Source organism: Paroedura picta, chromosome 3 (assembly GCF_049243985.1).
Source record: "Paroedura picta isolate Pp20150507F chromosome 3, Ppicta_v3.0, whole genome shotgun sequence".
Classification (NCBI taxonomy): domain Eukaryota; kingdom Metazoa; phylum Chordata; class Lepidosauria; order Squamata; family Gekkonidae; genus Paroedura; species Paroedura picta.
Window position 1 is genome coordinate 68,860,239 of NC_135371.1, and position 13,969 is coordinate 68,874,207.

General features: G+C 41.7%; 1 protein-coding gene across 8 annotated transcripts; it reads left to right on the top strand.

Annotated features, from left to right (window-relative positions):
* The first annotated feature begins 2,524 nt into the window (after positions 1-2,524).
* On the top strand, positions 2,525-13,951 carry KIAA1191 (KIAA1191 ortholog). Of its 8 annotated transcripts, none has more exons than XM_077326355.1 (9): positions 2,525-3,360; positions 4,888-4,986; positions 5,240-5,322; positions 7,659-7,849; positions 8,809-8,935; positions 10,221-10,345; positions 11,079-11,185; positions 11,468-11,616; positions 12,335-13,951. In XM_077326355.1, the coding sequence occupies exons 3-9, from the start codon at positions 5,295-5,297 to the stop codon at positions 12,541-12,543; spliced, it is 936 nt and encodes a 311-aa protein (XP_077182470.1). In that variant the 5' UTR covers positions 2,525-3,360; positions 4,888-4,986; positions 5,240-5,294; the 3' UTR covers positions 12,544-13,951. The 8 variants fall into 8 exon arrangements, with proteins under 8 accessions (XP_077182470.1, XP_077182468.1, XP_077182469.1 ...); XM_077326358.1 differs by having other exon boundaries at positions 2,562-2,707; XM_077326353.1 differs by having other exon boundaries at positions 2,525-4,986.
* Positions 13,952-13,969: the final 18 nt, after the last annotated feature.

The window sequence follows — 13,969 nt, forward strand, 5'->3', positions numbered from 1 at the left end:
CCTGCAAACAATTCTTGTGAGACAGAGTTCACTTCAGCAGATGGATGGAATGTACATCCATAGCAGTTGTTTACTTAGAACTATACTATACCAAAGAGGTGAATGTGAGAAATGTGAAATGCTTAATGAACGTTTATGACAGAATAAACTTAATTATTATTTAAGATGCTGCTGAACTTGTTTGACCTTGCTGTAATAGACTTAACAAGGCTGCCCCTCTGTAATTATTTTCTTCTTTACAGTAATGTCCCCACCGAGGCTAATTTTTGTTTGATCAGCTGTTCTTATACAATTAATGGCAGCAACTCACCATTTAAACACTGAGCACTCAACAAAACATTGGCTTGCTTTCTTAATAAACCATCTGACAAACTAGTGTTCTTCCATATCTGATCTGGCAAAGACTTTGGTTAAGGAGCTAGTTCTGCCACTTCATCTACGATAAGGCTTGTTTGGTTTCCTTTTCTCTTTAATAAATAAATAGGTTAAAGGAATCAAGAATGTTTGTCTGCTGATCCCACCAAATGGATGTTGTGAATTGTATTGGTGAACATATATTTCACTTAGCGTCAAACCTTCTAGTAGAGGTCCACTCAGCAGTAAGTCCCATTTTACTCAATGAGGCTAATTCTAAGGAAATTTTTCTTAGGAATGAAGCCTAAATTTGCTGATTCAGGCATCCAGGGCGGTTCTTGTGAGAATGTGGAAAAGGGGGAATAATGCAATAAACTGCTTTGGGTTCCCATTATTTATTTATTATTTTATTAATTTATTTATTATATTTATATACCACCCTCCCCGGAGGCTCAGGGCGGTTAGGATGAAAAGTGTGATATACGTTTAAACATATTTTTCTTATACATAAGCTTTAAGGAAATGATCAAAATACCATTTTATAGAAGTAAGAAGGCTACAGAGTCTGTCATAGCCTGAAAAATTTTCAAGGAAATTGTCAAATGAAGGATCTGGACTATCACCCAGTACATGCGCTATTATTTCACAAGAAGAATTATTTTTTTCTTGATTTGCAGCCAAAGCCAAAAATTAAATGATGAATACTGTTGTATTACTAGGTTTGTATGTTTGTTTCAAACACTGGGGGAGTTTGTCAGTAAGTCAGTGTGAATACCTTCAAGTGTTCTTTTTCCTTGAAGAAAATAGGCTCCCCATCCTTTTAAAATGACTGTATGCTGCCTAAGACAGTGAATTAGTCGATGGCAACATGGCAAGTAGTTACTAAGTTGGCTGATGAAGAAATACTTGATCTGAGCCTTCCAATCTACGCAGCGTTCAGGATATTATCAGCATATAAATAAAATAAATAAATAGCTCCACATCATCATCATCATCAAAAATAAAAGGCTTACATGGTGGTGTATTTCAGTCTTGAGGCTTTTTGATGTAGATTACAACAGGCATACAATGACTTTCACCCCACTATCAACCTGACAATGAACCAATCTACGCAAGAAATACATTTTCTGGACACTAATGTAAGAATAAACAATGGATGCCTAGAGACAAACTTATACCGGAAGCCTACTGACCGGCAAATGTACCTGCATGCCTCCAGCTACCATCCTGAACATACCAAACAATCCATTGTGTACAGCCAGGCCCTACGTTATAACCGCATCTGCTCCAATCCCATGGACAGAGATTCCCAGCTTAATGATCTAAAACAAACCTTTTTGGAACTAAAATACCCAGCCAGTGAGGTCAAAGAACAGATTAACAAAGCCAGAAGGATACCAAGAGAAAACCTGTTAGAAGACAGACCCAAAAGAGAAAACAACAGAGCACCACTAGTGGTTACATATAGCTCTCAGCTCAAGACAGTACAATGCATCATCAGTGACTTACAACCCCTACTGGATAGTGACAGTTCTTTCCCAAGCACTGGGGGGTAAACCCTTTCTTTCACACAGAGAGCCCCCCAATCTCAAACAACTCCTCACCCACAACAATGCAGCATCGAATGTGAACATGGGCACTGGTACTAGAGCTTGCAACAGACCCAGATGCCAACTTTGCTGCCATATACACTCCAATGCCACAATTACGGGACCTAACAACGTCACCTATTTTATTTATTTATGTATTCGTATTTATATACCGCCCTCCCCGAAGGCTCAGAGCAGTTTACATATAAGTGAAACTATACATGAAACCATCAAAAGCTTATAAACCTGCTCATCTTCAAACTTGGTATATGCCATCAAGTGCCAACAATGCCCCTCTGTTCTCTACATAGGGCAAACAGGTCAAATCCTCCACCAAAGGATTAATGGACACAAGTCTGACATCAAACTCATCAAACAGCAGCCAGATCCACGTCGTGGCCCAAAGGACAGAGCGGGGCAGGAGGATGCCCTCGTAGCACGTCGCTGGGCACCTCCCCACAGCCTTTCCCTCCCTCCGAGGCCGCGCAGCACCTCTCGCGAGAGCCGCGGCTCCCTCCACCCCCCTTCAGTGGCGTCATCAGGCGAGGCGAGGCGAGGCGCGGCGTGGCAGGGCAGGGCCGCGGAGGTGGCTGGCCGGCCCGCTTCTCTCCTGGCGGGGGCTACGCCATGGTGCCCGCGAGCCTGGCTGACCCGCGCCTGTTGGCGGCAGGGCTGCTTCGCCTCCTCCCCCCCTTCGATTCGCGCCCCAAGCGGGCCTGTTAGTGCTGGGGGCCCGTCGCGGGCTGCAGGCGGCCCCAGGAAAGGTACTGGTCGAGGAGCCGGCGGCGTCGCAGCTGCCCCCGTGTCGTTGAGCACGGACAGACGGCTGGGCAGCCGGCGGGCCCGTGCGGGGAGGGGGGCATTCGGCGCCGGTCTCCCTGCAGGACCCTCACAGCCCACCCCTTGGAGAAGGAGGAGGAGTGGCGGGAGAGCCGTGGCCGCCCGCAAACCGGCCCATGTCTGGAAAGCCAACGGAGCCGCTTGGCCCTCGGAGGGAAGGCACGGCTTGCAGTGGCATTTCGTAGCCGCCCCCGCCGAATCTCCCGGGAAGTGCTGGCGCCCGTGAGGCTCGTGGACCCCCTGCACATCGGCCCTAGCCGCGCCTGACCTGTTGCTTGCCTTTGCCTCCCTTTGTCTGCTCCTTCCCTGCATCCCGCTTGGTAACCGAAGTGGATATTGATGGTAGATGGAAACCTCCCTTGCTGCCACTAAATTTTCCTCTTAAATAAAAGCAACATTTTTACTAGTCCTGTGAGGCGTTTGGGATCCCCTGTATCGTGACATCCTCCCTCCTTCTGTGCCTTTCTTCGGGACTTGGGGAAGATGAGACCCATAGACTTTAATAGTTTGCCTTTTAGATCTGAATGGCGGTAATGATTGAGTTCCAGAGGATTTGTTGACTTCTAAATGAGGCCAGGTCAGTGGCCATTTCGTGGAACCCCCTTGCCCTTGTTACAGTTACAACAAGCTCTGTTTATTTTTAGGGTTTTTTTTTTGTTAAATGCAAATTAGATGGTATGCTAATATGAAGGTTGGTTTCTGTTTAGATGTTCTCCTGCTGTCAAGGAGTTAATAAGAATTTGATGGATAAGCACTATTATGGTATATTGTTTAGCCTTGGGTAACAGTGGGCGATGGGTTGAAAAATGGATAGTGAATTGTGAGGTGATGTTTTATTTCTAACTAGGAACAACGCCCATTTTTAAAAATGGGCATGGAGAAGGCAGCAGGGGTGGGCGCAGCGCACAAAGGGCGACGGGCCCGGCAGGCTCCAGGCCGGGTCTAGAGCGTGCAGCGCAGCAAGAATGCTCCCCAGGCCCCGGAGAGGACGCCTTCCCCGGGGCCTGGGGAGCGTTTTTCTGAGCGGGGCGACATTGAAAAATGCTCCCCAGGCCCCGGGGAGGGCACGGGGGGACTTAGCGAGGTGGCCAGTGGGAGCCATTCTCAGGGAGAGGCCGGGGGCTAGCGGGCCTACCTTCCCTCTCGGCGGCCAGCAGAGTGATGTCCGCCGTGGAGCGAAGGTTTGCTCTCATGGGGGTGGGGCAGGTTGGTTGTTGGCCAGGCAAACAGCCAATCAGCAGCTGAGTCCCAGGCCAAGGGGCCAGTGGATTGGCCAATGGATTGGCCCCTTGGTCCTGGTCTGGCAGTGCTGCGCACACCTTCCAATTAGCTGGTCAACCCTGGACTGACGATCAGAGGGGCCAATCGGAAGATGCAAAGTGCCTTCCAATTGGCCCCTCCCCTTGTCAGTCCGGGGGCAAGGGTCCAATCTGCGGACTTTGATCCCGGACTTGCCCCCCCCCTCCCCTTAGCGATTTATTTATACCGCAGAACGCGGTGTACAGATGGCCTCTCCTAGCTAGTTGAAGTGCCTATCCTGGTATGATGGGATGCATAACTGAAAACATTTTGCAGGATAAACTAAGCATTTGCCCTGAGTTTTAGAAGGGGCTTCTTGCTGATTGATTCAAGAGCAAAGCACTACTACTGAATGTTTTTGTTTTGAAGAACTTCAGGGGAATGTGAATCCAGGTTTTAATTCAGCCTTACTGGTTCCTCAGATGTTGACTTTACATCTGGACATGAAGCAGTGTCATGCTTTTGTGACCCTGTCATAATTGCAGTGCTAACATGCTAACCTGTAACATGTGGAACATATGTATTTATAGGTATTTGTTTAGCAAAATGTCAATTTCTTTTGTTTAATTAGCCTGGTCATTGGTTGGCACCATTTCATATGTTATAAAGCTCTTGCATGAAGGTATTTAAAGGTTGAAATTTACTTTCTCCACGGATATCCCCCAATGCAGGAAATTTTTAAACAGTGGAAGTGTCCTTTAAAATACTACTATTGAATGAATTGGCAATAGTCTTGTGCTGCAGTTGTAGAGTGCCTGGCTCTTTCAGTTCAGTAAAGAATGTCTTGCTTCTGAATTCTTGTCAGTTGTATCTGCATGGAAGTTCATGGAGATGCTTTGCTAGTTTCAGCCTCAGAAGCAGAATGGTCCTTTTTTGACATCTGTCTTTTGCATCGTACCTTGTGGTAAGATATTTTGGCTTTATTATAAATTATAAACAATAAAATACATTACATCTATTCAGATGCATTTCTAATGACCTAGGGCACACTTGATTTTTAGTTGCTATTTGACTTGAATCTATAATATGACTATCATTACTTTCTTAAAAAGGAATAGGGCTTGTAGCTGCCTCAGGTACTATTTATTTTTTAGAGCGGAAGGGGGATGTTTTTATCTAGTGTGATTTTTGAAGGTGAAAATGCCCTCTGTTTTTAGGTAACAGGATCCCTATTTTGGATTTCCGTATAGCGAAAGAAGTGGAGTTCCAGTCATGGCTTCAAGAAGAACAGATGTTCCTGGTAAAATTATCTGAGCAAATGTGAATTCTTTGACAAAGGAAATTTAAGTACCTGTTATTAGGTCTATATCAGGCTTTCTCAACTAAGGTTTCATGAAACCCTGAGGTTTCTTGATAGCCCTGGAATGGTTTCCCAAATGGATGGGAATTAATTTTAATATATTTTTAAAATTTGTTAAATCTTTATCAGATTGTATGACCATATATGTTCATGTCAAATTCACCCTCCCTTCCTAAATGGTCATTGATGGGCCAGAAGGGGAAGGGAAGTGGCCCTGGGTGTTTGTGCACACAGCTTTGCTTCCCAACCATATTCTGAATGTTCGCGCCACTTCTGGGGTTATTTGAAGCCTGACTAATGTTTCAGGGGTTTCTCAACGGTAAAACTTCTCAAGAGTGACAGTGGGATTTGGGGGCTGTGCCAAGCTGCATGTAGATGTATCTTAGGGCCATTCCGCACTGGGATCCATGTAGCAAATTGTTTGCTGAACGAAAAATCGCCATTTTAAATAGTGGAATTCGGCGTAACGCATACCTGCCTTTGTAGTGGAATCCAGTTGCGTTTCTATCGTTTTCCACAGGGTTCCGGTCTCTGCAAAAATCGTTAGCCAGGAAGCGCTATTGCTAAGCTGTGTCCCGCCCCTGGCCATCAAGCAGCCAATGGGCGGCCGTTATCATGCTCCCAAACAGCCCCTTTCCCTTTAAGGAAGGTTTAAAAAAAAAAACACACCCGTTGCAACGAATATGCATTGATTCGTTGCAACGGAGAGACCCATCCAGCTAGCAGGTGGTGTTTGAGCTGCCGTTTCATCGTTGCCACGCTCCCCCCGAGTGAAAAAAAAAATCCCCCCCCTCACGGGCGCGATTTTCGGCCAAAAACAGTGTGAAAATAAAGTGAAAATAAACCAGCAAACGGGCTTGTGCTTGGTGACTTTAAACAGAGGGGCTGCAGCCAGGGAAGCCTCGCTGGGTAAACGAAGGCTCCCCGGTGCGTTGATCTCCGCTCGCTCGGAGAAAAAAAATGGCGATCGCTTCGCCGGAAGATCAGAGGAGAGAGCCAGGGGGAGGGACTTTGCAGAAACCGCAACAATGGTAACGCACAGAACTTTCCCGCTAGTGTTGCAGATTGGTTGCAGGAGTGTAGCGCTTTCCGGAGGGTGAATCCACTTTTTGGGATTTCCCTGAAAGCGCTACAACGAAGCGCTTTTTGCAGATCAGTTTCAGGAGTGTTGCAGATTGTCAACGACGTTGTGCATAATGGCAAAACTGTAGCGATTTCAATTAGTAACCATTGTGCTATTTTGGACGAATGCGGAACGGCCCTTAGAGTTCAATCACCTGCTTAGAAGAGGCAAGTAATTTTTGTTACAGTGTTACTTTGCTAGTGAACTAGCATATTTTCTTAGGAGCTGCCATTTTTATCTTTAATAAGGGATACTATTGGTTTGTTGTCATTCACTGATAATGATGAATAACTTACTCACATGAGTGGAAAACTTCCAGTCTGAACATTAGTTCCTAGAAGGAAGTTAGATAATTTGATTATCGAATTATTTTCTAGTCTGGTATAGGACTGGAAGCTGCTGGCTTTAACTATTATTTTGTTGAAAACCTCTTTATCAAGGGATTTTGTGTGTGTGTGTAAAACCAAAGAACAAAAGGTTATTATAAATCTAAAGAACAAAAAGATGTTGGCAGTTACTATTTTTGAGGAGAATACAGTGGTCTCTTTTGATGGAAAGTGAGGTGAAATACCAGAGACCTAAAGCAGAGGTGCACAAATATTTTAAGCTTCAAGTATCAAAATCTCCCCTGCCCCATTTCTGTTTTTATATGTTTCATCCTGGATATCGGTATCTTTTGGGAAATCTTATTACCTCCTGATGCCAAACACCTTATGTGAATAAGTTCTAGCAAAACCATTAGGATATTTGACATGAGGGGTCAGAGCAGTTCTGGACCAATCTGATAGATGGTAGTGTTGTATAATATTTGTAGAGTTTTGGCTTGGGATTTATGGTAGCCAGCTTGATTCTATTATAATTGTAATGGATATGATGGAGTTCTTAGTGTGTGGATTGCTTTTTTGATTCATTAAAAATGAATCAGTTGCATCAAAACGTTAAATGTCAAACTTGGCAATGGTGGCACAGAAGGATTTTCAGAACAACTCTGCTTAAACAACTATTTCTGGGAAAGAATCTTACTATAGAGATTTGGCTCTGTACTGAAATCTGTCTAATGTTTATTTCATTAAAGTACTGTTCATGTGATCTGTACTGGTTTGAGAAGAACTGTAGTGTAGCCCACTGTGAAATCTTCTATCTGTGTCCTTAGCTATTGAGCAAGGCTCTGAAGGACTTCTAGGAAAGATGTCCCAGCCAATTGGAATGTACCGTCGGGCATTTAGTTATGATGATGCCCTGGAGGATACAACACCAATGACCCCTCCTCCTTCAAACATGTGCTCAAATATCCTGTGGAAACAACCAGTCATCCCAGATCGAAAATATGAAGCGCTTTCTAAGGTATGCAGTCTTTAGGTGGCTTAAACTGTCAGGTAGATTCCAGTAGCAGTATTCCAAAAGGGACTGACAAGTTGTGGAAATAGATTGTTGTAATTAGGCATGTTGGAGAGTATCAAAGTGAAATTTTGATATAGTTGTTTCTGTGAGGCAATCTTGTTTTTATTTTAAAATGTTAGTTCATTTGGCCAATATGTTCAGATTTGCTGAAGTATCACAGCTCAAAGACCAGAAGTGCTACATCTGAAAGCTGATATGATCCCTAGCCTAAATAACATGGAAGAAAATCATGCACATACAGCCTTTACATAGTGGGGAAATGTTTGCTATAAAATAATGAAAGTCTCAGGTAGAAGAGTTCAAATTCCTTGCTCATAAGGATGGAGTGATGATAAAATGTGAAGGGAAATTTCTGTATGCTGACCTGAACTAATTGGATAAAGAAAGGAATTAAACTGTATATGATAATTGTGGAATTTGATCAATATTAACATAAGAAGATCTCTTTTGTAAAATTGCTATTTTTGATAGAAGTTGAAAGGCTATAGAGGCTATAAGCACAAATTGTGCTTGTTCTGATTTGTGATTCCTTTAGGAAGAAATCTGAAAGTTACAGTTTTCTTGCATTTGGGGCAGTGGAGAAGTATGATCTTCTGTGGAGGAGTGAAAAAGGGAACTCTTTCACTTATTTTACAGGCTATAGCAGATTTGTTTTTAAGGGAAACTTGGAAGACTGCTTCCTCTTCTAAGATTATGTGCTGGCTGCTATACCAGTATTACACAAATGTCAATAGAGGGAGAGCAATGAAATGCCATTATTAAAATCAGCTTTCTGTAGCCTTTGGTTCTTGCTCAGGTATAGTTACAAGTTTTATTCCCATAAGGCTCAGGATGAGTTTGGGAAGCTCCTGATACAATGCTTTTTCTTTCTCCTTGAATTGTACCTGGCTTCTTCTGTACAGGTTGAGGAAGGGGAAACTAACATGCATCCATCTACTATAAGCCCCTCAACTACCACTGAGACTGTGAACAAGGTTCCAGTGGTGAAGGCTAAGGCCACCCACATCATCATAAATTCTCTCATGACAAGTAAGAGTTCTTATAACTGTCTAGTAGGCAAATTTACCTGGCAGGTTGACTTCTTAGGTCTTTTCTGGATTGGCTATGGAGCTGCATACATGGAAGAGGACTACATACATATGTTACTAGATGTTCTAAAGATAAAGGTCAAGCCTTTTCAATTCTAAGCAAAAATATAACTTGTCTTTAGATTTCAGTAACGACTAGCACTTGATAGAATGTCGATGTGGATTAACAGTGGAGAAGAGATGAAAATAACTATTTAATGAGTCCTTCAGTACTTAATTATATTTTAGTGTCAGGGTTAGCTGAACATGTTATCATCTTGTTCCATTTGTTAGTAAACTTGTATATTGACAGCTATTAAATCTTATATGGAAACAATAATACTCATCCATCTGCTGAATTAACCATGACTTTTTCAAGCTGTATTAATTTAATGTAGCACAGTCTTCTTCCTGCTAATAGGCTATTACCTGGGACATGGGCTTATAGCCTCAAGGTATATATTTGAATCTGCACTATTTGGGTCTAATGGTTTTAGCAGCTAACATTTTGGTTGTGCTGAGTCAGTTTGCTTTGGAAGCCTCTCATATGAAATGTGTGTAGCTTTCAGTGAAGTTTCTAGAATGACTATGGTTAGCTGATAATCTAGCACATACAGCAATTGTGGTTTTGTTCTTCTACAGATCAGTGGGATCATGCTGATTACAAACTAACAATCTAATAATGTGGCATGTCCCCCCATCCCATGGGGGCTAATGTGCTGGCATGTTTGTTGACATGATTTGTTGTAAATATATTGAACATTTTAATATAATTTTTAAAAAACATGTTACTGCAGGAAGATGATATGCAGTTTCTTGAATTTGTATATCTGGATTTTTCATTTGAGGAGTGTAAGTTGCTTTATAGTATGTTGGATTGTGTACAGTTTAGGCACACAGAGTTAGAGGCACACTATTTCTGATCCAAATAAGTAAAGTTTATGATCGGACAGTTTTACATGGTGGCATTCAGATGGTGTTCCTCTATTACCATGCATGTAATTTGGTCTTTAAACAAATACGATTTGAGAAGTTGACATGGTAGCAATAAAATTAGGCTGATGACAGTCTAGAATGTTTTGGAACAAGCTTTGTTGTCCTGATTATCATTTATTGTAGATGGAGTAGATGATTTACAATTCTCTTTATTTCTACTAATTTCCAAAGGATGTTTGATAGAGCCCTTTAGTAATGTCAGATAGCATTGTTTTGTGGCTTGTGTGAATGTATTGTGTTGTCCTTTCTAGAACAAACTCAGGAGAGCATTCAGCGCTTTGAGCGGCAGGCAGGGCTGAGAGATGCTGGCTACACTCCCCACAAGGGCCTCACTGCAGAGGAGACAAAATATCATCGTGTGGCTGAGTCACTCCATGTAAGGCATTTTAAGTCCCTCTGCACTCTAGTTCTGGTGGAGGTGGTCTGCTACTACTTTACAGAACGAGATGTCGAAGGGTGGGATGTTTACTAGTGGGTGTTTCTAGTCTTGTGATTAGTTTTGAGTTTTCTGTTAAAGACTTATCTTATTTAAGAATACATATCAATGCATATAAGTAGCTCATGCAGTTAGCTCTTGAATCTAATATAAACCAAATAACAATAAATTTAATTCTTTATTCAGTACTAGTGAAGCATTGGCAGTGATGTTCATGATGCAAATACCAATTTCCACAGCGCAAAAATCCACCTTTTTGAGATAGTGTAGTATTAACTACTGTGGGGAAGTGGGTTTAGTCCCTGACCAGTGAAGCTCATATTTAACTTCAAAATTAAAGTGAAGTCAAGGAACTGAAGATAGTGTCCTTAGAATGATGGTGTATTTTTAAAGCCTTTCTGTCTCTCTTTCCCTCTAACTTCAAGCAGAAAGGAACTCCCTGTTTTAAAATGCTGGAATAATGTTAGATAATTGAATCATCTGAAGTGAGGACTAAGTTGTATTCAGGCCTCACTAAACAAAAGTTTAATTTTGCATGCAAGCTTTTTAACATGCTACATAATGCTTTTATTATACTAATCTAATGAAAGGAGGAGATAACGTTCAGCTCACTTGGTGTTTGGTCACTAGCTTTAAGAAGCTTCCAACTGCATGTCTTTACCCTTTCTAACAGAATCTAAAGATGCAAAGTGGAGATATATTAAAAGAAGAGAAACAGGCCTCTTCTGCCCAATCCACTCCAAGCAGCACTCCACATTCCTCTCCCAAGCGCACATACAGGTATATTTCCCACAGGTTAAGCCTCTCTTCCCAGTAGGAAAGAGAAGGCCACTTAAAGGCTATCTCTAAATGTCTAGAAATCCCAACCTTTTACATGTCTTTTCCAATGAGAATTCTATTAACTTTTCCTAAGTTGAGCTTTTGATGGTGCCATTTTTTTGCAAGTGGATTATGTGTACAGTGGCTAATCCTCTGCTGTAGACTTGTTTAGAATAGTTCCATTGAGATTGGATGACTGCTGCTGTGGAGGTCCTTCTGTTATTCTTTATTATTTTACTTTAGGACCTGGTTTAGTCAGGGAGCATCTACTTCCATCTCTGGTCCAGATCTGATCTCCATGGATTCTAGCGGTGGTGACAGTGATAAAGCCTCCTCTGAAAAATGGAGCCTCTTTGGACCTCGAGCTCTCCAGAAATCCAGTGCTGACTCAGGTATGCAGGCTTCAATACACTTCTCCTTCACAGAGAACCAAGATAAGGGGGAATTTAAATTCCAGCATTAAGTTGTGGCTCAAACTTTCACCTGTAATTTTTGTAAGAGTGGAAATTGTTCCAGTAAAGTTTAGGACAAAAATTATGAAAAGCTTTGAGAAATAGACTTTATAGTAAACATGATCTGGAATGGTGTGTGGTAGTAAAAAATGCACTGAATGAGTCAGAAATAAAACTTGGGCCAAGTATAGACTTTTACTTCTGTAGTGAATATATGCAGTTTTTGTCAGATTTAACTATTCCTCAATTTTGCCTCCAAATCATACTTCATGAGGAGAAATATTTATTCCATACTTTTGCTGGTTAGGAAGTTTACAGCAAATGTTAGTTAAAAGATTTACTATCTTTAATACGGGTTCCCAAACATGTCTGCTGCTTTTTCCACTGACAGTCAGAAAATACAAAACTACTGTAGGTTTAAATGCAGATACAGCAACAGAGATAATATGGTTACAGCTCTGGAGCTAGCTTACTCTTGTGAATATGTTTCTTTTGTTGACAAGCAAAACTGCCAGCTGTGATATAGCTACTAGAGCAGTTATTGTTGCTAATTTGTAAAATGCCAGATGTCTTAAAGTATTTTGTAAGTCATTTTGGTAGTAGTACATTAAACCTGTTTGGTAATTGACTGACCCTGTTTTGTATATTCTTCCCTCAGGGGGCTTTACCATCCAGGCCTACAGGGGTGCCCAGAAGCCTACCCCAATCGAGTTAATGCGTACTCAGGCAACCAGGATAGCAGAGGACCCTGCAACATTCAAGCCCCCCAAGATGGACATTCCAATTATTGAAGAAAAGAGGCGTTCTCCACAGTCTCATAACATCAGACCACGCGACATGAATGTGCTTACTCCTACTGGCTTCTAGCAACATCTCTACATGGAAGCAGATAATGTTCCCAGTATTTAATAATGGACAATGTAGTCCAATGATGTTTTTATCCATTCCATTCTAATTAGCTTTTGTCATCGCCTTCCTCACTCAAGAGTTGCACGTGGTCATGAAAAAGGTGAATGACTTGCTTTTTTCCTTCCATCCCAGAGGACACTTGGATTCAGCCAATAACCATCCTGCCTCTGGTGTTCTGACATACAACTCTATGCTTCTCTATACACCTAAGTTTAACAAAGGGAAACCACCAGCCTACTGGAGCTCCTTTGACATGACATGCCTGGCTGCTTTGTAGGCATCTGTTTATCCATGCCAGGGTATTGGAAGACTATATACATTTTTTCTAGTCTGAATATCTCTACTTTGAACCTTTAGACGAGGTCTAGCATGAACTGTGATTTAGTGATCTGTCAAGAGTTTTGTTCTTGAAGGCATTCATTAGTCTCAATACGAAGACTCATTGCTGGTCTCTTCACTTGTAAGAGATCCACGTCTAAAGGCATTATTTGTTAAACAGATAATGTTTCAGCATGAGAATAAAACAAATTCTTCTAGCACTATGGTGTGAAATGCATAATAGTGTTTGGGACATACTAACTAAGCCCAGTGTGTTTTGGGCAAGGTTCCAATTTTTCCTTTGCTTTCTCAATGAAAAACACATTTATTGCTATGATCAGTAGCATCAGAACTCTAATGGCATTTTGTGGGAAAAGCATGTGAAATATCATCATAGTTCTTGGAAACTGGTCATCCTTATTCATGTTGCATTAGCAGACACCGGGATCCAGAGAAACAGTGAAACTGATCTTGTTAGATAACAGCTCAGTGCATATTCCCAATAATTGGGTGCAAATGTTTATTTTTACAGAGTTCTATTGTTGGACATTCTGAGCAGTTGGGAACAATAGAATGCTGCTGTACTCTGTCCATACTCAGGGATAATGAACTGTCACCTGTTTCCTTGGTGTAAATTTTGAGCTGCAGGCTGGCTTTCCAGAATGAGAGGGAACACTCATCATACAGAAGCTCATTGTTTAGAGGCATGCTCATTGATACTTCCTCGATAATATTTTTGTTTGCCCCAAAGGAAATCTGTTTCACATAAGACTCTAACTATTCATTGTGAGTGATATTGTAGTTAAGTGACTTGGTAATACCACACCCAGTTTCCTTTTATTCCCTGACTATAATCATAACTTTTTGGATTTCTCAGGTGCCTTGATAGCACCCTGGATTTGTCTAGCCTGTTGGAAATTACCATTGTTGCTTGCATGCAGTAAATAGTGAACCCAGTTCTTGGTTGTTAATTTATTTTGTGCTGTTTTATGTTCATGTCTCACTGTGTCTAACATGTACTACAAAAGAATAAAAAATAGGGAATTAATCAAGATTTATAATCATT